This window comes from Onychomys torridus, chromosome X (genome assembly GCF_903995425.1).
Source record: "Onychomys torridus chromosome X, mOncTor1.1, whole genome shotgun sequence".
In the NCBI taxonomy this organism is placed as follows: domain Eukaryota; kingdom Metazoa; phylum Chordata; class Mammalia; order Rodentia; family Cricetidae; genus Onychomys; species Onychomys torridus.
In genome coordinates, this window is record NC_050466.1 from 75,963,479 (window position 1) to 75,988,018 (window position 24,540).

General features: G+C 38.0%; 1 protein-coding gene across 8 annotated transcripts in view; it reads left to right on the forward strand.

The window, feature by feature from the left end:
* Positions 1 to 17,744, forward strand: part of Dmd (dystrophin) — a 1,920,150-nt gene extending 1,902,406 nt beyond the window's left edge. For 5 of the 8 annotated variants that reach the window (XM_036174407.1, XM_036174405.1, XM_036174406.1 and 2 more), the window contains 2 exons: positions 729 to 821; positions 15,510 to 17,744. In XM_036174407.1, the coding sequence (XP_036030300.1) occupies positions 729 to 821; positions 15,510 to 15,607 (191 nt within the window). In that variant the 3' untranslated portion in view covers positions 15,608 to 17,744. Of the gene's footprint in view, positions 1 to 728; positions 822 to 10,112; positions 10,145 to 15,509 lie in introns of all 8 variants that reach the window. The other 3 variants (XM_036174408.1, XM_036174411.1, XM_036174412.1) reach the window with 1 other exon arrangement.
* Positions 17,745 to 24,540: the final 6,796 nt, after the last annotated feature.

The following is a 24,540-nucleotide window of genomic DNA, read 5'->3' on the forward strand; positions in this document are numbered from 1 at the left end:
TCAAATTAGTTTGGTTGGCACTGAGGAAAATTTCCCATTACTTAAAATCTTATTTGAGTAGAGACACTGATCCACACACTATCTACAACGAATTCCCAATTCAAAAATGATAATGCAGTTCCAGGTAACAATGAGTAAAGGGCATAATGCCTCAGTGTTCTCTGTCTATTGTCCTTAGAATACTAATGTTAGTATTTAGTAGTTCTGGTACAGTGGGTTTTTTTCCCCATTTTATTACATTTGTCTTTAATGCTAGTTTAGTTTTGTTTTTGTTGTTGTTAAATGTAAAAGGCTGAAAACACCAGTTTCTCTCTCTCTTTCTCTTATTACCATTATGAAGTAATTTCAATCTGCTACAATCTTATTTTTCTTTGTGCTGAGGAAGCATACTACAAGTGTGTAATAATAATTGTTTTATTTTTTAAAAGTTTCACATTTGTTAATGGGCTTCAAGAAAAGGTGTTTTATTGACTTTATGTTAACTAATAACAATAGACACAGTTTTCTTCCCAACGAATAATAGCTTGAGTAAATTACTGTGTGGATTTCCACACACTCAGGAAGTTGTCCCTAATTATCAAGCTTGAGGAGTTGCTTAAGGATTTGTATTTTATTATTTATGAGAAGTGAAATGAACTTGCAGTTGTTTGTAGACTGCTACTGTGGCCCTTCCTGGGTTTGTGTTTGACGGGAGTCTGATGACTATTCCTTGTTTTTCTTTCACTAAGGTGAGGAAGATCTTCTGAGTCCTCCCCAGGATACAAGCACAGGATTAGAAGAGGTCATGGAGCAACTCAACAACTCCTTCCCTAGTTCAAGAGGTAAGGACCTATATCTACAAGGGACTCAGAGCCCACCTTTCCCTTCCATTCTAACTGATGGGTTTGTGGCCACTGAAAGCCAGCATGTGCTGGCAGAATGCCAATTTGGGATCACCGATGAAATTTTATTTTTAGTCTAGATTTCTAGCTTGGTATATTTTGAGTTCAAATACCTGTGTGAATAAATGATTTCTAGAAGTAAGAATTCCACCTTGAACTTATAAAGTCTGTTACATGGTTCACATGTTTGTTTGAAGAGCTGATTATGTGGTACCTTTTATTTAAGCACAGTTACTATATGACTTTCACAGATAAGAAAATGACTGCTGTGTGCTGCCTTTGCCAGGGATGTAAGTGCAACAGTAAGGCCTAGAAAACACCTAGTAAGTGATAGTGATGGGGGTTCTGGCTGGCAATGTGGTGCCATTTGTGTTTGAAAATTGTGTCATACCCCATCATTTCAATACAGGGATAATTAGATCTCTATAGGTAAGGTTATCAGCTTTTTAGTTCCTTGCAAAAAGAGGCATTCTTTTTCTCTATCACAATGATCTTGTATGTGTTTGCACCCCTACACAAAGCAGGACTTAAGCACACGAAATTTCCCCACCAGCCTCTATTAGCCACAAATGGCTTACTTCATCCAAAGAGATATTTTAATGCTCTTGTTATGGTTTATTACCTGACAGAGTCACTGAACCACCCCCCATTAACCTATAAAAAAACAGTTAAGGTCACCTGTGAGCTGACAGAAAGAAAGCATAGAGAAGCAGAAAGGAGGAAAGAGAAAGCCTTGTGGCCAGTGATTAGCACCCGTAATGGGCAGCCTAGGAAGGGAATGGTGGTGGAAAATCTGAGCCTTTTGTTTGTCTCCATGAGGGCAATAAAGAGGGGGTATGGAGTAGTGTGTTTCCCCTATCTTTTTGTTCAGTGTCTGTTGGCTATGGCCATTTCCTAGCTGCTTGATGTATGAGTGAACGGTGTGCAGTGCACATTAAAAGCAATAATGTTTCTGGTAGAGCGTTGCTAAGGAACCATCAAGGAAGCTAATTTTAAATGTCTGCACCAGCCATCTTTTCACTGCTGAGCACCACTGTTGGATTTTTAACAAATAAAACTCCTACCTGTCTTCCACTAACCCCTTGCCCCATTCCCATCCTAACTGTATTAGGTGTCTCCTCTTCTTAGATCTCATTATTTAGGAAGAGAAGACTATATGCCAGCTTGGTAGAAATAAAAGTGATTCCCCCCTTGTTATCCTCACTTTGTCCTTCCGGATTTTACTAGTGCCTACTATGTAGCAGAGAAAGTATTAGGAATACAAAGAAAGGATAAGGCCTTGGCTTTCCAAGAACTCATGGTTCAGTGGGAATGCAGTATTCCAAAGAAGTTCAGAACTTGATGCATTAATACAATTTCTGTAATGGGGAGATATTTTCCATGAATGGAGCAGTCTTTGTGCTAGGAAGGAATTAGACTTCTGTAGAGGTTTCTTCTTCAAGGTAGTTAGAAGCTTCAGGGATATAGGTATCTACCACACATTTCATTACCCCTTCACCTTTTCGTAAACGTCATAGACATGTGTTTCATCTCAGCCTCTTGAACTGGTGGCCCATCTACCTGCTCTGTGAGAGGCTGCTCTGTTTGTAGCCTAAACATTTCTTCCACATCTAAGCAACAGGAATATAGCAGAGAAGACACAACCACAAGACTCCTGTCCCAAGTCCACTCTGATTAGCTTGAAAAGGAAATCTTGTGTATTGTTTAGCTGCAGCCCACTTCTAGAGTTCTTTAAGGTGGATCAAGTGTGGAAGGAGCTTCCTCAGACATTAAGCATATACCTTCCCTACTAGAGTGTTGGCAGTTCACACGCCTAATGTGACATTTCCTAGTGTGGTTTTGGTTTGCTTGTTCGGGACCTTAGGAAACTCTGTTTCAGGCACCTGGGTAATGTTACTAAATTAGTACATTAGTAAATCCTAAATGCTGATTTGAGTGCTCTAATATGGGAGAAAGAGGCCTTATCTAAAATTTGTTCCACTGACTAATTTTTTATTTAATCGTTGTTGGGTGCCTTGAAAAAATTAATTCATTCTTGAAAAGCAGACAAAAAACACTACATTGTAAAAGGGTAAATGCTAAAGTCTCAGAGTATCTAAACAGATGTGTGTGTGTGTGTGTGTGTGTGTGTGTGTGTGTGTGTGTGTGTGTGGTATGAATATATATGTGCCTATGCCTGGAGGCCAGAGGCTGGCATCAAGCGTCTTCCTCTATCTGTTTACATTTTAGTTTTTTAGACAGTTTTTTTTTGCTAAAGTGGGCTCAGTTTTAGCTAGAGTAGCTGGTACGAAAGCCCCAGGATCCACCTGTCTACCCTGCCTCCCTCTGTACTAGGGTTATAGGTGCTTACCACTATTCCCAGCTTTTATATGGGTACTAGGTACCCAAACTCAGGTCTTCCATTTAGCAAGCATTGTACTCACTGAACTGTCTCCCCAGCCCTTTGGCTGGGTTTTCTGTGATACTATGATCTTAATATTTTTTGTTTGCTTCCTGGTAACTTAAGCATTATTATAATGGTTGGAATAGTTTATTTGTAACTAAAAATATTTATAACTGGAAGAGCAATATGTATGCATGCGTGCATGTGTGTGTGTGTGTGTGTGTTTGTGTGTATGTTTAGACTTATGCTTGTGTTTGGTTTGGTGTGTAAATAGAGACAGCTGAATTAGGCAGAGACAGCTTACCAATTGATGCATATGTTAGGTTGATATTGAAAAGAAGCTCCCAAGAATCTTAAATCTTGGAGTTAAAGACTCTCCCAATGGAAAAGCATCATAAGGTCATTGAAGCATCTTTGATACTTTGAACATTGGCCATCAGCCTGATTTAACTATGTATTATGCATGTTTTCATCACAAACTAGGGTACCAAAATAAAGTAGATTGCATATGTGCTTTTATACACATACATAGATGTATATACTTGCAACAGTTTTACAACACACATTTATAATCACATGTATATACAAACATCAGAAAAACATTGTGAAGCAGTACTTTCTATACTATATGTAATATCTGCTGTTTCTGTTTAATTTGCTCAGGAATAAAATGTTGGTTATAACCTGCTAAATTGATTTTCTGATCCAGGGTTCAAAAGTTTTCTTATCTACCTTGTCTCGCATTTCCTTGCTCATGTATGTATCTTTCAAAAATAATTTAAATTTTTTACCATGCAAGTTTTTTCCAAGACTAGGATAATGTCTTAGAGGACTTAATGGTCTTATTCTGATTCTTCTGTCCATGTTCTTAACATTATATTACCAGAAACAAATGAAGATCTTGGTTGCTGCAGCTATTTCAGACAGCTGTTTCAGTAACTCAAAACAGATTCAGAGCCAGAGGTCTGACATTTAGTGGAAATGTGTTATTAAAAACCATCTCATGGTTTGTTTTACCCTGCTAGTTAATTTCCAACAAAGGAAAAGCTTTATTGTAGAAAGAAATTAAAATTGTCATAAATATAGAGAGCAAACTGATACTGTATGCCTTAAATTTACAACATCTATGTTATTGCTTGCCACACTTGTGACTTAAACCTGGACCTAAGGGTATCTAATCTTCAGCTTTCATTTCCAGAGTGCTTAAAAGCACAAAGAAGTTAGGTTCCTTGTTCATACCATTCAGCAAGTTAAATTAGGCCTTTGATATTATCTCAGTGGTTTTGCTCAACTGTTAATAAAGAGAGTATGTTGCTCCGCTTAATCATGGTCATCTCTAGTTTGAATATTGGGCAATATAACTGCAGCATACCCAAGGTGTGGAAGTGTACATTTAACTTATCATTTTATCTTTCCTGGTTAGTCTTTAGGAATAGTTCGTTGTTCATAATTGGGTGCTCAGTGTACATTAGCCAATTTCTGACTGATCTATTTATTTATCTATAATCTACCCCTCTTTAAGTATGTGTAAGCATTGAAATATAGCATAATACACACTATCTACTTTACAGCACTTACTTAATCTCCACCATTATTGCATAGGAACACTATATGAGGAGTGCAAGCAATACATACAATTTAAGATTAAGCACTTTAAGCAATTTGTGTCCATGAGTCTCTGATCCTTTAGTGGTCTAGAAATGTACATTTCTATATACAAATATACATATTAATGAAGGAAATGCTTTTCTATTGATGGGGTATTGGACTTCCTAAAATGAGGTGCTCTTTAATACAGATTAATAAATAATGTTGTACAAGACAAGCTTAGCTCATAAGGTAATCAAGAAAATAGTCCTGCTTGAGGATTTCTTCTACCTCTGAAATTTCTTGTTTATTGATCTATTCCACAGAATTTTATCACTAACAGCCCAATAGCATCTTTTTCCCTTTGATACCACTGCTGCCCAAATAAGCTCACATATATTCTTCCAAATGCCCCCAAATTACCAACCTAGCAAAAAGCTTTGTAAAAACCTGCTATCTTTTCATATACAGATCTTCATACACAGCTGTTTTGTAGAGTAAAAATATAAAAAGCGAAAAAAAAAAAAAACAAAGGCAAGGCTCAAGATGTAGCTCATTGCTGGAGCACATCCTTAACGTGAATAAGGGCCTAGGTTCAATCTCCAACATCTAAACTGATGGATGGATGGATCTATGAATGGATGGATGGATGGATGGATGGATGGATGGGTGGGTGGATGGATGGATGGATGGATGGATGGATAGATAGATAGATAGATAGACAGATAGATAGTAAATGAAAGTAAGCAGGGTCAGGATAAATAGCTCAGCAGTTAAGAGCATTGGCTTCTTTCCCAAAGAACCTGGGTTCGATTCCCACCACCCTTATGGTGGCTGACAACCATCTCTAACTCCAGTTTCAGGGGTATCTGTTGCCCTCTTCTGGACTCCATGAGCACGAGACAGGCATGTAGTACACAGACATACATGCAGGAAAAATGCCTGTACATATAAAATAAAATGTATTTTTTTAAATCAGGCAGAAGAATAATGTACCCCCACCCCCTGCAAGTGCCATTGTTTCCTATACAAGTCCACAAAGGGACTTGTAAATTATCCTCTTATACTGCAGACCAATAAGCTACAGTTTGGAGGCCTTGTCCGGCCCACTACTGTTTGTAGAAATGAAGGTTATTGGGACATAGCCACACCCATTCATTTACATAGAGTCCATGGTTGCCTTAAAAGCAGAGTAGTTGTGACCAAGTTGAATAGTTGCTACAGTGACTATGTGGCTTATAAACCCTAAAGTGTTTACCACCTGGTTCTTTGCAGAGAAGGTTTTGCTCAGCCCTGCTTCACACTTTTATTTTGTGTCATTTCGGACTCATGTACACAGCTACAAGCCTCAGGGAAGATCAGCTTTTAGCTCAGCAAAGTTGTGGAGATGAATTGCTTTATGCACTTCTATCTGTACACCAGAGAGCCTGTATGTTCAGCATTTAAAGTATAGCCATTTGAATCACGTTCAACTAGTAATAAAATAGAAACCTTAAAATGGTTATCAACCTTGAATCCTAAACTTTAGCATTTTTTAAACCACCGAGGACCTAAGAAATCTGAAGGTAAAGGCACCTAGAAAACAATAATTTTTCCCAATTCTTTCTCTGAAACCACAGTAATCTCAAATTCTTGTTGCCTCAGGAAAGCAGACTTCTCCAGACCTGAGCAAGCCCCTGATTTATACCTAGGAGCGCTCCACCACACTTCCCTTTCTCTTGATTCATTTCCTGATAACATACCACCTTGTCAGAAATACACCCGAACTGAAGGTGTAAGGAAACTTTCTGAAGGACACATTTATGAAATAAAATATTCAAATGGATAGTTGCATTTATTTATTGCTCCAGAACATTTTAAAACGTTGCAACCAAGTAGTTTGTATTTTTTTCAGTGAGGAACTATCTTTTTATTATTATTATGCATTTTAATTTTATACATCAGCCATGGGTTCCCCTGTCCTTCCCCCTCCCGCTCCCACCCCTACCTTCCCCCCAGTCCCTCCCCTCCATTCCCATGTCCTCCAGGACCAAGAAACCCCTGGGAACTCATTTAAACCTGGTGGACTCAGTACAGGCAGGTCCAGTCCCCTCCTTCCAGGCTTAGCATGTGTCCCTGTGTAAGTCCAAGGTTCCAAAAAGCCAGCTCATGCACCAAGGACAAGTCCTGGTCCCACAGCCTGGGAGCCTCCCAAACAGATACCACCTTACACCTGTCAGAGTGGCTAAGATCAAAAACACAGAAGACAGCTTATGCTTGAGAGGATGTAGAGCAAGGGGAACTCTCCTCCACTGCTGGTGGGAATGCAAGCTTGTACAGCCACTTTGGAAATCAATATAGCGCTTCCTTAGAAAATTGGGAATCAATCTCCCCCAAGACCCAGCTGTAGCACTCTTGGGCATATACCCAAGGAATGCTCAATCATACCACAAGGGCATTTGCTCAGCTATGTTCATATCAGCATTGTTTGTAATAGCCAGAACCTGGAAACGACCTAGATGCCCTTCAACTGAAGAATGGATAAAGAAAATATGGTACATATACACAATGGAGTACTACTCAGCAGAGAAAAACAATGATATCATGAGGTTTGCAGGCAAATGGATGGATCTAGAAAAAATCATCCTGAGTGAGGTAACCCAGACTGAGAAAGACAAACATAGTATGTACTCACTCATAGGATGATACTAGATGTAAAACAAAGATGACTAGACTGCTACACAACTCCAGGGAGGCTACCTAGAAAATGGGACCCTAAGAAAGACCCAGGGATCACCCAATGACAGAGAAATGGATGAGATCTACATGAACAACCTGGACGACAGTGGGAGTAATGAAGGGCAAGATTTGAGGGAAAGAGAGCTTAGGGGAGCAGGAGATCCCAGCTGGATCACAAACAGAAAGGGAGAACGAGGAATAACAGACCATGATAAATGAAGACCACATGAGAACAGGAACTATCTTTAGTACAGTGGAAAACACTGAATTTAGCTGTAGAAAAGAGGCCTTTTCTTTTGTAGACTATTTGTGAGCCTATGGGTAACCAACTGACAAGAGACAATTTGGAGAGAAATTAAGATGACATGAAATATGTCTTCTGAAAAGTACCAAGACAGATCAAATACCAATTATTGCGTTGGTTTCAGCAATAACCAGTTGACAGTAACCTGAGTATAGCTCAATATAGAATTAATAAAGATCTACAATCTTGGTTGGTTATTCAAGAAATCGTATTCTGAATTTTCTCACAACACTGTCATTTCTAAAGTTAAAGACAAACAAAGTTACAGGCCAGAACAAAGTGTCAGCTCTTAGAACCCAACTTCTAAAGCACTGATTCTCAACCTGTGGCTCATGATCCCTTCCAGGTCACAAATCAGATATTTACATTGCAATTCGTAACAGTAGCAAAATTACAGATATGAAGTAGCAACAAAATAATTTTACAGTTGGGGGTCACCATGACATGAGGGCCTGTATTAAAGGGTCACAGCATTAGGAAGGTTGAGAACCACTGTTCTAAAGGTTAGCACTCATTACCAGGTTGCTTGTAACACAGAAAAGACTCTTGGCTATGACCTTGCTGATACCATAATGTTCTAATTTGCTTCTCTCTTGTGGTGATAAAACACTGACCAAAAGCAACTTGGATGAGGAAAGGGTTTATTTTACACTTTTGAGTCTAACATTAGGGGATGCCAACACAGAAATCTGGATGTAGGAACTGAAGCAGAAACCATGGAGAAACTCTGTTCATTGGCTTTCTACCAAGCTCACATTCACCTACTATTGTATTGTATATATCCCAGGCTCACCTGCCCTGGGATGGTACCACCCATATCAGTTATCAGTCAATAAAATGCCCCATAAACCTGCTGGCAAGCCAGTCTTATGGAAATTCCTCTTAAAAGGTATTTCAAGTTGACAGTCAACACTGAGTCAACTTTAGCAACACTGATAAATATCAGTAGCATCTAGGTATAGTACAAAAAACTGAGGATAGAGTGGTGGCTGAGATGTGGGCCCTCTCCTTCATAAGCCTACAGCCTTATAAGAGAGAATTAATTCTGCCACCGGACACTAGAGCTCTGAACTATAGAGCTTCTTATTCAACTTTTTAAAAGAAAAATGTTGTCAAAGAGTTCAAAAGAAAGAGTTGGAAAACCTTTACACATACATCAAACATTTGGAGCCTTAAATGTGAGTTGTAAAGGGTTCCCTTTGCAGCTCCATATCTACATCCTGGAGTAGTGTTTCTGGAATTGCTTTGGAGAGTTTGAGTTTTGGAGCCATTGAGAATGGGAGCCACTGAGCATGGTGAGTTGGGGAGAAAGATAATGTTGGATAGGAACTTTCATAGCTGTTGGTTTTATCACCTCAAAATGTGGAAATTTTATGTAAGACTGTGTGAAGAATTGTCCCATAGCTAAAATCAAAAGCCACTGGCTTTTTGAACTTCCTGGAGACATGAAATGGCTTGTCCAATTATAAACACTATCATAGAATAGTTTCTTATCAGACTCTCTTTTAAAAACAATAGACTTAATTGTATGCAGGCAGGGGTTCTACAAAACAAGAGCAGTCTTTAGCTACTGATTCTAAATATTCCTGATACTTGTTGAATTCAAAGGAAGAGAATGAACACTGATTCTTAGATCTCATTCTGTTGTTTGTCCATTAGTGGGACTTACCTATTTCTCGCTTCTTTTCTTTCTGTTCTTTACCACCTGCCCCTTTCATGGACATGCTCAGCTTCAAGGAGATAGAACAAATTATTCCTAAGAATATAGAGCCCATATCCTCTATGGGGCTCTGCTTTGACACACAGTCAACAACTTTTGATGTTTTAATGCATTGATTGGTCAAGTCAAATGTGAAGAGATTATGAGATGGTTGAATACCAAGCTTGAGATTCTATTATAGTCGCCCTTGAAAATAATGCCTTCATTTGTCAAATTTCTATTCTGTGTGATTTTCATCCGGTTTAATGTGTGAAATTTATAGATACTATAAATGATGTCTTTTGGGTCCTGTTATCTGTTTACACTGATTTTAAGTGTACATAAAGGTTATTAGACTAGATGTGTTTGTGGAATTTTTGTTTCTGTTTCCTTTTTTTTTTTTTCCTAGAAGGGAATAGATGAATTGTTACCTCACTATCTCTTTGGTAAAAGAAGCAAATTGGTATGAAACTGTATATTTATGCGGGTTTTATTTTTCCTTTCTGATATCTCTGCTTCTTCCTCTCTCTACTATTAAAGGAAGAAATGCCCCTGGAAAGCCAATGAGAGAGGTTAGTGAGACTTGGGCTCACAGCCATGGCTTCTGTCTGTCACATCCTGCTTTCTGTGTCTGGCCTTTGTGTAAGAACTGTGTGTGTGCACGCGCATGTGTGTATTATACATCCTGTCATCATCTGAACATGGGAGTTGCCTCTCTACTTCCAGCTCATGGGGAGTGTTCCCCCAAATGTTCATTGCCATTGTCATCTCCATGACAATGGCAGGGTTTGGGGGAGCAACAGACTCTCAAACATGGTAATCTTTTCTAGTCCCGAGGTTGGAACCTTGAAGTTCATATCTTATGCCATCTGCAACACAAACAGAGTCTTCAAAATAAGTTTTACCTTGAACATGATTGATGAGTAATAAAGCTTCCTTCCACTTCCAGGACCTGAGCATTATCTGCCAGGGTCTTTGGGGTTTTTTGTTTTTGTTTGTTTGTTCTTGTTTTTTGTTTGTTTGTTTTGTTTTTGTTTTTTGAAACAGGGTTTCTCTGTGTAGGTTTGGAGACTTTCCTGGAACTAACTCTGTAGATCAGACTGGCCTCAAACTCACAGAGATCCACCTGGCTCTGCCTCCCGTGTGCTGGGATTAAAGACATGTGCCATCACCGCCCAGCAGGTCTTTGGTTTTTATTCTTCTGAGATGACCTCCTTTTAATTTGTTTTTTATTTGATTGCTTTTTTCTCTTTCCCTCGTTTCTACACTCCTTCATTTCCATTTTAGCTAAGTTTTTTTTTCAGCATGTATTGTGTGCCAAGCACTATTGTAGACATTTGCCATTTTTTTGTATCATACAATCTTCATGATAAACATAAGAGGTAGGTATGCTTCTGAACTCGATTTTTCATGCATAAGGTACCTGAATCAAGGAGTGGGTAAGCAAAGTGTCCAGGGTGGCAGAGCCTACGGTAGAGGCCAGGAAGCCTGGCTTCAATACCACAGTCTTAGCCCCACTGATTGAAAGGCTTACATCATCTCAACATTCCCTTTAGAAGACTCTTTTTACTTGTCATTTGAACCAAAGAGAATAGTAACCAATTAGGTTAAAAAAAATGAATGTTAGCATTTTGATGAGTTTTTTTAATGTCCCTTTAAGGTTTGGAATGAGTACTGAATATACTTTGGTTTTTACCATGAAAGCTGCTTCTTAATCCTATGCTATTATCTGAACACTGACTTACCTACTCAAGTGACTGCTGGGTGACAGAGTGCTAACTGTCAGCCCAAGTGGAATAAGATTGACCTACCCGGCCGGGCAGTGGTGGCACATGCCTTTAATCCCAGCACTTGGGAGGCAGAGGCAGGCAGATCTCTGTGAGTTTGAGGCCAGCCTAGTCTACAGAGTGAGATCCAGGAAAGGCACAAAGTTACACAGAGAAACCCTGTCTCAAAAAACCAAAAAAATTAAAAAATTGACCTACCCAAGAGTTTAATGTGAAGGAAGGGGGCAAGCAAGCTCTCTCAAGAGATGCCACTGGCATTGGCTGTTCTGAGAGATAAGCTAGATAGTTAGAATGTTCTTACATATGAACTGGATCCTTAGCACAGACACAGACAAGTGGCTACTGGTAAATTTAAACATAAGTAGTCATGGGGGTGGAGAGTAGTTAAATACACATATTGCTCTTACAGAACACTTGAGTTCAGTTCCCGGTACCCATATTGGGAGGCTCAATCTCTAGGGGACTGTAACTCTATCTCCAGGGGACCCAATGGGCCTCTGTGGACATGTGCACATACCTGCCTCACAAGTGCACATAGTTGAAACAGAAAACAATATAAATCTTCTTTAAAATCTAAGTAATCATACTAGAAATTCTGCCAAGACCATGCTATGCAATTATAATAAATTTAATGATTCTTGGTGTGTCTACACTGACGTCCCTTCAAAGGATGGAAGTTCCAGGGAGGGAATAGTAGCCTGGAGGAGAAATTAAGAACATTTGAATCAATGACGCATTGAATGCTCCTAGCTCATGGACTTAGTCTGTGACACATTTTGGTGGATTTTAATGGTAAGTGCCCACCTTAAATTTTCACATTTTTTGTGGAAAAGAAATGCATAATAATTTTGAGACCCCTGAACATGTTTTATCCATGAAAAAATATTTTATACTCCATCAGATTGAATTGAATCAGGAACCTGAGATACCAAATAGTCACATTAGTTCCCAGATGTCACAGAATCACAACCATTATGATGTTGATGAGGCTATGAAAATAACCTAAACTCATAGTAAGCCAATTTTTTTTTCAGAGATGAAATTATGGAGAGGAAAAGATAAGCCTATTTCGCCACAGTATTCTGGCTTTGCTTTGGCCAATTGAATGCTAACCATTTGTTTGGGAATTGAATTTCAAAAAAAAAAAAATAGAGTGCCAGATTGCTATTGAGGTCTTGGATCTTTGCCAGAAAGTCTCAATTCCAATCACTGTGGAAAACAACTCCCTTAGGCAGTGGTGGCATGTGAGACTAAATGTGCTGTAGTGAGTGCCAACTTGAAAAAACATAAAACTGTCCTAATGTTCAGCTCATGGTGCCTTTGTGTTCAATAATCCTTGCTTAAGAATGGATTAAATTAATACTTTCTGTAGACACATTTTTGTGTCAAGTTTTTCCCAAAGCCCATTGCTATTACTTGAATCCTGGCTACTTTTTGACCTCTTGTGTTTATAGTATGGTATTTGAATATTATTTTTAGATTTTGTCAGATAAATGTAATGACCTCACTAATGCCCTGCCTTACACCAAAGGATAATAGAACCATGTTGCATGCAAATCTATATCCTCTATCCCTGTTTTACCTCTCTAATGGATGGAAGTTTAATTTTCAGGGCAGTATTTTATCAAAGATAATGAATTTGGTTTTATTTCGTTTGTTTTCTGTATTCAAGAAAATTAGAATCATTATTCTGGTAAAATGGGTATTTATAAATTATATTACCAAACATGTAATGTAGATATAGCAAGCCACTTCTACAAGTTTTTATTTTATATAGCATAAGGATGATCATAAAGTCTCTTATAAACATTGAACAGTCTAAACAGGTTAACACCACCACCATTTTGTGCTAATGTGTGTAGTATATTAGCAATAATGAACCTGTCTTTTTGCTGACAAAGTTTTGAATAGAAGATACCCACTAGAATTAGTACTTAAAGACAGTCAAGAGTTTTTTCCACGTAGTAACTGAACACCATTTTAAAGACTCAAAGAACTCCTTGGCAATATGTTCTATTATTACATTTATTTATTTAACTATCTTTTGAACTGCAGTATATAACCCCTAGCCAACAGTCCTAAAAGATTAGTTTTGATTATCCATAAATTGATAGGAAAACCCAAGGTATTCCCTGTTCTGTTTATATTTTAAAATATATGATCTATTAGGTAGTATGCTAGGGTCAGATATGGCTCCTAAAATATGAATAGTATTATATTCACTGCCAAGTTAGAAAGATATTCTTACTGGCTTTGTTAAGATTGCAGCATGAGTAATTGTACAGACTCCCCAGGGTTGCTGTATAGTGCAAAGCCGGCAAGGGAGACTCCCTCCAGCCTATGACTATCACTTGAATATCTGGATTCTGTGATCCACAGAACAACAAGGGGCTCCACTATGGCTCCTGAGATTTTGCTTTTATTTTTCATTTGTTGGTTGTTCTTTAAAGACAGGATCTCATGCTATAACCCACACTGGCCTTGAGTATTTGACATCCTCTTCCTTGAGTACTGGGATTATAGGCGTGCACTAGTATACCTGGCTTTCCTATACATACATACATACATACATACATACATACATATATATACACACATACATGCATGCATACATATATAATATATACTATTCTATAAATATAGAATATATATAGAGAATATATAAATAGTATAATATATACTATTAATAAAATATACACTATTTTATACACGTACACACACATACATACACATGATTCCAGGTTTTGTTTTTAGCTACCAGAACATTGGCCCACTTTATAAATAGTACATATGCTCTGTTAAACATTTTTATATTTGAAATCTTAACCAAAATCCAAAGTGATTTTTTTAAGCACAATTAGCTGTCGATAAAAATTCCCTGCACTAATAAAATTCAAAGCAATTTACAAACTTACATACCTTGATATAAATGCCTGAGTGGCATTAAACATTTCATAAATCTTGAATTGACCTGGTGCCATCACTGTATAAGTACTTGCCCATGAATCTTCTTCTATTTCGTCTATATTTTGTTTTAAAAAGGTGTGTATCTATTGAAAGAAATATTAAAGCAGAATACATGCTCTGTTCTATCTTTAATTTTTATTGGGATTTTAGCAATTCTGAGACTCTATTAAGTTGATACATGGTGAGGTAGTAATGGCCTAATAAAACATCTCATTTCCAAAGGCAGTACTTGGAAAAGAGAATGACTTACCAAGGTTGAAGAATTAAAATTAGACTCATAAAATATGGGACATGTACAAAAACAGAGAACTATAAAGTACATCTCAGATTATCTTATTCTAGATGTTAGTTTTGCTAGAGTACCCACAGACATTATGCTCTTGATTCCATGTTGGGGGATTAATGCCAGGTCATGCTACATTATTATGAAAAGGTTGTTTTGATAGTTAACCCTCATTTAGTGGACAAGCAAAGATGGATTCTCAGGATCCCCAAATCTTTGTACTACATGTAGGTCATATTATAATTAGACTGCAGAGTAATTTGGAATGTAAAGTGGTTTTTATTCTGAAGCTTTCTAATTCAAATGTGAATGGTGTACCAAAAGGTCAAATCAAGAGTTTATTTTTCAACCCAAGTAAATGCAAAAAGAAAATGGTCATATCCACCATAGTATAGCTATTCTTCACAGCTTGAAGCAGCCAGCTGGTAAATGGAGATTCCATGTGGTTGTCTGGGTGGCTGTGGTGGTAATGGTGATGGTAGTAGGGGAGGTAGTAGTGGTTTGATAATAAAAATGTAGTATATACAACAAAGTCAATATAATTATAGTAAAGACAACAAAGTGAAAAAGGTGGATCCCATTACAAAGTTTTCTCTGTGGTAAGAGCCTTGTGTTTGTCTATAGAGATGTATTGGGAAGTTGAATGCAGTGTTTCACATGTTTTTCCATCAAATGACACCAGTAAGCTGATCCAGCATTAAGCTGATACTAACACCATGTAATGCTTCATTAACAAGGCTTTGCTTCTTCCTGGAGATGGGTTAAAAATGGAACTGTGTTGTATATAACTTCAATGCAGCTTCTGTGTTGTCTTTACCCTGAAATGTACTCCCCATAATGATAATCAGGGGAACAATACCTGCACACTTTGTAAAGTCTTTCTTTCTCTTTGTTTTCCAGGACACAATGTAGGAAGCCTTTTCCACATGGCAGATGATTTGGGCAAAGCGATGGAGTCCTTAGTTTCAGTCATGACAGATGAAGAAGGAGCAGAATAAATGTTTTACAACTCCTGATTCCCGCATGGTTTTTATAATATTCGTACAACAAAGAGGATTAGACAGTAAGAGTTTACAAGAAATAAAATCTATATTTTTGTGAAGGGTAGTGGTACTATACTGTAGATTTCAGTAGTTTCTAAGTCTGTTATTGTTTTGTTAACAATGGCAGGTTTTACACGTCTATGCAATTGTACAAAAAAAAGTTAAAAGAAAACATGTAAAATCTTGATAGCTAAACAACTTGCCATTTCTTTATATGGAACGCATTTTGGGTTGTTTAAAAATTTATAACAGTTATAAAGAAAGATTGTAAACTAAAGTGTGCTTTATAAAAAAGTTGTTTATAAAACCCCTAAACACAAACAAACACACACACACACACACACACACACACACACACACACACACACACACACTGAGGCAGCACATTGTTTTGCATTATTTTAGCGTGGTATTCATATGGAATTCATGACTTCTTTTCTTTTCTTGCATATTAAAGATAGGACTTCCTCTAACACCACCAAATGACTGCTTCACATTGCTCTTTTGAGAATTGTTGACTGAGTGAGGCTGGCTATGGGCTTTAACTTTATACATCTATATGTCTACAAGTATATAAATACTATAGGTGTATAGATAAATAGATATGAAATTCTTCTTCAAATGTTCTTGCCACTTCCTAATGGAAATAAATTGCTTCTAGTCATCTGGACTTATCTGCTTGGGCAAGAGTGAATTATCCCTGGAGCCTGAGGCCAGGAGAATACTACCATACTAAAATATTGTCTAGGGCTCCAGATGTTTCTAGTTTTAAACTTTCCACTGACAACTAGAACTTGGAATTTTTTTTTAAGGAACATGTGAATGAATACACAGGACTTACTATATCAAAGTAATCTGTTGGTTGATATATTCAGCTTCCTGCGGCTGGCTATGCTATGGTTTAGATTTAATGATGTTTCTGCAAAAGAGCATCAGAAGGCATTTTTCACTCCTGGGCAATAGGAGGAAGATGGAAGGGGCTGAGGGTTGTGACTCCCCAGTCAATCCCTGTGAGGGGAGCAGCTACTCTGTAAAAGAGTGGGTGAATATTCACAACTATACATACAAACATCTCTATAATCACAACTAAAGTGTTCTGCCTTCTTCTTACACGCAAAATGAAGTGGGTAGATTTGTTGTTGTTGTTGCTGTTGTTGTTGCTGTTGATTTTTAGATTTTAGATTTTGTTTTTTCATTGTGATGAGTTTGTTTTAATGCTGCAAGACTTAAGATTATTGGTAAGAAAGTAACCCGATCACATTGTGACCCTGGTGAATATCAATCCAGAAGCCCATGAACTGCATTTGTCTGCTTTGCATTCATTTCCCAGCAAGTAATTCCATACAGGATTGTGAGTGGGAAGGCACAGCAATTGGAAGGTTTCAAGACCAAACGAAAAGCCTCTCCAAACCCTTTGGTCAATTTGACAGGCTAAATTATAAACAAATGCAGATCATTGCAAAAGAGGAGAAAAGGTGAAGGTGATAGCTGAGGATTGGTAGGAAAAGCTTTACTTACTCCTTCATGTCACAGTGTTACAATATCACTTCAAAATCATTTTTTCGTAAAAATCACTGTCCTATTATTTTGCAAATCTGTTTCCTCTAACATCCCGTGTAACTAACTTTTAGAGAGTGGATTTTGTCCATTATTACTTGTAATTATAACATCAAACACAGCTTCTCATGCTATTTCTACCTCACTTTGGTTTTGGGGTGTTCCTGGTAATTGTGCACACCTGATTTCACAGCTTCACCACTTGTCTGTTGTGTGGATATCAGTCTCCTTTTTTCTTTTATAATTTCCAAAAGAATACCCAAAGCTCTACGGTAAAAAAAAATTGAGATTTGGTTTTAGTCTTGCATTATTTTTCTTTTATGTGACGCTGGACATTTTCTTTACCCAAGGGTTTGTTTTAACTAAAATTTAAAACAAAGGGTTACTTTACGTCCTACTAAGAAGTTTTAAGTTTCATTCTAAAATCAGAGGTAGATAGAGTGCATAATTTTGTTTTAATCTTTTTGTTTTATCTTTTAGATATTAGTTCTGGAGTGAATCTGTCAAAATATTTGAATAAAAACTGAGAGCTTTATTGCTGAGTTTAAGCATAATTTGGACATCATTTCGTGTTCTTTATAACCACCAAGTATTAAACTGTAAATCATAATCAATGTAACTGAAGCATAAACATCACATGGCATGTATCATCATTGTTTCCAGGTACTGGATTCTTACTTGAGTATCAGAATATATTGTGTTTTAACACCAACACTGTAACATTTACTAATTATTTTTTTAAACTTCAGTTTTACTTCATTTTCACAACATATCAGACTTCACCAAATATATGCCTTACTATTGTATTATATTACTGCTTTACTGTGTATCTCAATAAAGCACGCAGTTATGTTACAAAAAACTGTTGGTTGCACTGTAGTAGTTTGATTTTTCTTTTTAGTTACTTTAATTCTCTTTTTGTACGTTTTTTTTCTTTTGAGGTGGGGGGAATCTCACTATATTACCTAGGCTGGGTTCAAGTGATCCATCCTGCCCAAGCCACTGAAACTGCTGGGACCACAAGCTCATGCCCTGATTTATTTTATTTCTAAACATATAACACATCAATGTGTTCAAAAACTTAAGAATATATCCATACTATATATACATACTACACATACATATATGACATAAATAGAATCTACATTTAACTACATACATGTGTGTCAGTTACACAAAAGCAGAAGAGGGACTATTTTGGGGGGATCATTCAGGGGAGAGGATAGATGAGTAAAGGTAGTGAGAAGCAATTTGAGCAAGGTGAAGTGATAATGCATGTATGACAGTCTCTTAGTTAGGGTTTATTATTGCTTTGAAGACCATGACCATGGCAGCTCCATGGCTTACATTTTCAGAGGTTTAGTCCATTATCATCATGGTAGGACATGGTGTTGGGCAGGCAGATGTGGTTCTGGAGAAAGAGCTGAGAGTTCTACATCCTGATCCAAAGGCAGCAGGAAGTAAACTGAGACACTGGGCATGGCTTGAGCATATATGAGACCTCAAAGCCTGCCTACACAGTGACACACTTCCTCCAAAAAGGCCATAGCTATAACAAAGCCAGATCTTCCACTAGTGCTACCCTCATGAGCTTATGGGGGCAATTACATTCAAACTACTACAGTGTCATAATGAAAGCCATTATTTTATACACTAAAAAATTCATTAAAAATCCAGGCATGGGCTCGAGAGATGGCTCAGAGGTTAAGAGCACTGCTTCCTCTTCCAAAGGTCCTGAGTTCAATTCCCAGCAACCACATGGTGGCTCACAACCATCTACAATGAGATCTGGTGCCCTCTTCTGGCCTTCAGGGATACGTGCAGACAGAACACTGTATACATTAAAAAAAAAAAAAATCCAGGCACAGTGGTACAGACCTGTAATATCAGCTCTCAAGAGGCAGGGGCAGGAGGATCACCTTCATGTCAAGGTCAAGCAAATCTATGAAAGGAGTCTCAGCCAAGCCAATGCTACATAGTGACATTCCTGTCTTAAGAAAAAACAAAACTCAAACCGATAGCCCAAACATGTTTTTGTCTGTAGTGTGTGTGTTTGTGTACTTGGTGTGTGTGCTGTGTGTTAATTCAATGTGCAGGTGCTATGGTGCTTGTATGTTGTCCAAGGACAGCAATGTGTGTTAGTCCTCATCTTTCACCTTATATGAGATAGGGTCTTTGTTTTTCACCCCTTCGGATGCCAGGCAAGGTAGCCTGGAAGCTTCTAGGGATTTTCCTGCTTCAACCTTCCATCTCACCATAGGAAACTTGGAATTACAGGTATGGAACTCCTACACCAGGCTCTACATGTGCTCTGGGTTAGGTAATCATACCTGCAGAGCAAGCACTTTACCTACTGAGCCATCTCCTCACCCCTAGAAATGTTTCCATTTCAATGGGAAAATGCTTCCTCGTTCTCTTCAAAGCTATAAATATGCTAATATGTGTAAACTATTTATTCAAGGTGTTCTTGGAGCATATGTAGGTTTTTAAGTCTTTGCCACTGAAAGTGATAAACAATATTACACATGACCTTACATCATTCCACTTGTACACAAATGTATCCATAGTTCCCATTTGTAGAAAAGAAATGGTAGGATCAAAAGTAAACCCTGTGGTTTTGTAACTGAAGGTAAGTTTTGTGCAATGACAGTCATAGTGACTATTTTGGTTTTTCTAAGTTTGTTTTAGTTATAACCAGTATTAAACCAGGTTGGAAATTGCCCCTTGCTCCTCAAGAGAATCTCATCATTTCTATATTGTTAATTGTACAGAACCTCTGGGTGTGTGAACAGTAGGTGAGGGGCCATAGATGAGGTCTCAGAGTTCTTAGGAGGTTTCCACAAACATGATCATGGCTAACACTAGACTGAGACCTCCTCTTCATCTCTGTCCAGCTGTGCTTCTTATTCTAGCAATGAAGATTACAAGGGGGATGAATAACAATGCAACTCCTTGAGAAAGAGATTACTTTGGTCTCCCAGTCTTGGTAGTGTGATCCCCAATAGGGATCAGATGCTTGTGGGCAATGGAATAAAAGGGAACAGCCTATTTCAATGAATTGAAAATAATAGGAAAATCTGCAACTCAAGAGTGACATGAGGGTGGCAACTCTGATGGGAATCACTTGCTAACTTATGGTGGGGTGTGGAGTGATGATACCCACCTGAGTGACTGCTGCATTGAAATAGTATAGAGAAGGCCACATACCAGGAATAATTCTTAGCCTATTTGAGTAAACCATGCATCCTTCCTCCACTATCAAGATTTGCCTTTTCTACACTACTCAAGACTAGCTGTTAATACCTGAGGATGCTTCAACCCTATGCCATGTCTGAAACAACTGTGGATGACTCCAAGGAGCACAATTGGTTTTCCATTCTATTCTTTGCACATGCTGAAGGGGACAGAATTAATAAAGTTACAAATTAAAACGGATCATGCTGGCACAGATTGTGCACCAGCAAGCAAAATGTGTGTCAGGAGGAAAGCACCCAGACTAATGCACATGTTCTGTGGAACTGTGATGGAATTCCCCTGTGTTTGTAATGCTCTAATGGTGGAATGAATGCAAAATCAGGCACTTGCACACATGGAAAGATTTTGCCTTCTGAGCAAGTGGAGGAAGGAATTCAAAATTTTCCTGCAGTAGCAAAACCATAGGAGTAGAAACCACAAAACATTCTACGCCCTTTGAATTTCAAGGTGTTGCTAATACATAGACTGATAACATGACACATCCTAGACAACCCATAGCAAATACAACACCTATTATGAATATAGAAGCTTGAGATATCTGAGAGTGGATTTTACATACAGAAAAGATTATAGTAACTCTCCAAGCCCAAACTTTATACACACATGAATATTTTAAATGTATTTGGGTAAATATTTAGCTTTTCTGTTAAACTTTATTTTAAAATAATTTGAACTTAAGAAAAATGGAAACAATACCAAGTACCTTCATGCATCCTTTAATTAGATTAATCAATTGTTTACAATTGCCTTGTGCACTGACTTTATGATTCTTTTGATGGATAGATGAGAACGTGCACATGCACGAAACATTTTGAGATAACTACAACTGATTGAAAAAGGGCCCCTTTATACTTAAACACTTCTTTTCCATGTTCTAAAAGGTAGGACATTATGTTGCATAAGCATAGTACACTTATTAAAATAAAGACAAATTCATTTTTAAAATAAAGACATTTAATATCACATACAATGTTATCATTGACTTCCCTTCCTGTGTCTAAATGTTACTTTTGTTCATATCTGTTATTGTTCTAATTTTTCCCTGGCTTAGGAGCTACTCCACAATTTCATGACATTTAGGTGCCATGTCTCTTTAATCTCCTTTGATCTAGAACAGTTTCTCTGTCTTCCCTGCTTTAAAGACCTTGACATTTTTACAAGCACAAGCTAGTTACTCTAGTATGTACCTCATTTTGTGTTTGCCGATGTGTCCTCAGGATTAGATTCAGGGCATGCATTTTTGGCAGGAACACTCATATTTCTTACCATCTCATACTAGGAGGCAGGTAATGCTCGTCTATCCTGGATTAGGTATTCACTTTGATACCTTAGGTAAGGTGGGGGGTCTGTGAGAATTCACCACAACTTTAAAACATTATTTTCATTTTCTTTCTTTCTTTCTTTCTTTTTTTTTTTTTTTTTAGTTTTTTCGAGACAAGGTTTCTCTGTGTAGCTTTGTGCCTTTTCTGGAACTCAGTTGGTAGCCTAGGTTGGCCTCAAACTCACAAAGATCCACCTGCCTCTGCCTCCCAAGTGCTGGAATTAAAGGTGTGCGCCACCACCACCCGGCGACAAAACATTATTTTCTTAAATGTATAGGTTCAACATATAAATCTTATTTTCCATGTATAAATATAGACAGTTTTTATAAAGTACCTTTCTATGGCTAGACATAACCAAATTGAGAAAACTAAATTCTCTTGTTCAAATGTGCATTGCTCATTGAATGTGCTTTATTTTTAAGCCTCTAAATGTCTCACAGGAAAATCTTACACCACCAACCAAATTAGCACCTAATTCAAGTGAATAGAAAGAAATTTGCAGTTCATTTAAGTTCTCTGAATGTTCCAGTGCTACAATGTGGCCTGGGTCCAGCTTTCTTTATACCATTCATTCTGAGAGCACACATACGGTGACACATATCACAGAAATTAAAATCCAAGGCTTATCTAATTTGGTAATGGGCAAAGGTATTCAAATATTTTCCTTTAAGCAAGCATAAGTGACTCATAAATTAAACAAAAATATATTAAAAGCCTCAAATGGAGGTAGGGATGTGTCTGCCTAACATGGCTGAGGTTCTGGGTTCTATCATTTCCCTGCAAAGCAATAAAAATAAACCTATAGATTGGGTTTCCTCTGATAGCGCTTGGTTTCTTTCTAAAATATCCTAGGCTTTCAAGATGTATTTAGTATGGGAAGGTTTCCCAATAGTGCAATCACAGTGCATCCACATGGCCCCAAGTAGGCACCAAGGACTGCTGAAATCTAATCTCACATTGTTGGGAGTGGCCAACTGAGGCCTATCACCTTGAACATCCTGAAGTTAAGCAAAGATGTCCTACAGTGACTCAATTTCTCTGTGTGCCATGACACATAAACCCTTGGGCATTACCACACTATGGGAATACTTTTATCATCACAAGGGTTGAGGTTACTAGTCCAATTCCTATCTATGTAAAAATTTAACATCCTACTCATGTTATTGACATCAAAATTTCATCATAGTCTATAGGAGGGCAATGACAGCTCCTTTTTAAAGGTAATGTGACAATTGTTAGCTCAAAACCTTTATTTCACCTATAACTGATACCCTGTCCCGTGTTCTTGGGTTCAATGAGCCCCTTTACCTGTGTGGGCCCCATAGCCATTGTATAACCTGTTGTCTTGACATCATTGTTTATTAATAACACCCTTCCCCTCTTCACAAAACAGTTCTGGTGAGTAAACATCATCTTTCTAACATAGTATTTCTAAACAGACTTATTATTTATATTGGGTTGGTGTAGTTCATTATGTACAACCATTCATCACTTTGTAGTTTTCCCAGTCATTGTGATAACAAAACAGCCTCAACATAGTTCCAAGTACTTCCTAAGGAAGCAGCAGAAAATTACTCATTCTCTTCACGGTCTGAGCACAGGCTGTGTGCGTTCTTTTCACAGTTTCTTTAACTGGCAGGGGGCAGCCCTTAGCAATAGTTCTAATGGCGTTAGTTCTTGCATACTCTTCCTAATTTGTCCAGCTTCTAGTCACTTCTCTAAATCAACTCAATGTCTCTATCCTAGATGAAAATACTGAACATATGATAAGAGCTAGTAAATTAGAAAATATGTTGGCCAGAGAGGCAAAAGACACTATCCTGATTGACTTGCAATTCATAGTTCATTTTCAGCTTGCAGATGCTTGTAGTCCATACTGAAACATCCTGACTATACCATGTCTTGGCTTCAGACCATCCACACTTCTTCTATCTGGGAAAGAGGGTGCTGAAGGCACACAGCTGTGTTTCTCTCGGGTACATACTTGCCTTCAGCCACAGAATTCCATGACTAAGGTAATTCTTCTCACAGAGGAATACCTAGGGCCAGTGACTGGTTGATGCAGACAAACAGAAACCCAGTTCTCTTGCCTCGATGTGGGAACAACTCGGAAGGCCATCTTAGTTTAAAAGTACCTGTAGAACCCGTTGGAGCCTTAGTTTCAATCACAACACAGTTCAGCTGATTGACTACCCCACCTACCCTCTTCGCTCCCTTGTGTTAGATCTGTCATTAGAAGTTTGCAGGGAGTGAACTGCTGCAGCGTGCTACCCTGTAGAGCATGCTCCCTCTTAGAGACTAGTGCCAAGAAAGCTTAGTCTAAATTTTTTTTTTATCATACTAATAGAAATCAGAGTAAGAAAACTTGCTCCTTTGACCTGAGAGCTATTTATGCCTTGGATGATGATGACTCTGGGATTTATACCTATAAATTCCAGACTTGTAGGTCCAGAGTCCTTCTCCTGCTTTCAAGTAGAGATCTCATAGGCCTTTTCTAACTTGTCCTGTGGCAGGAATCTTAAAAGTACTTGTTAATGAAATCAAACCTGAGGCCAGCTATTAGGGTGAATGCTGGAAGATCAGAGACACAGAACAAGCCACGGCTATCTCACCTTGCTAGTTCCTCAGGTGATTCTGTTTCCTCAGGCTGGAAGCTTCTGAGTCCTCATCCAGATTCAATCTCAGCTGAACTGTGTGGCTCCAAAACCTGAACGCTTAACCAACCAAATGTTTAACTAACCAAATGCTTAATTC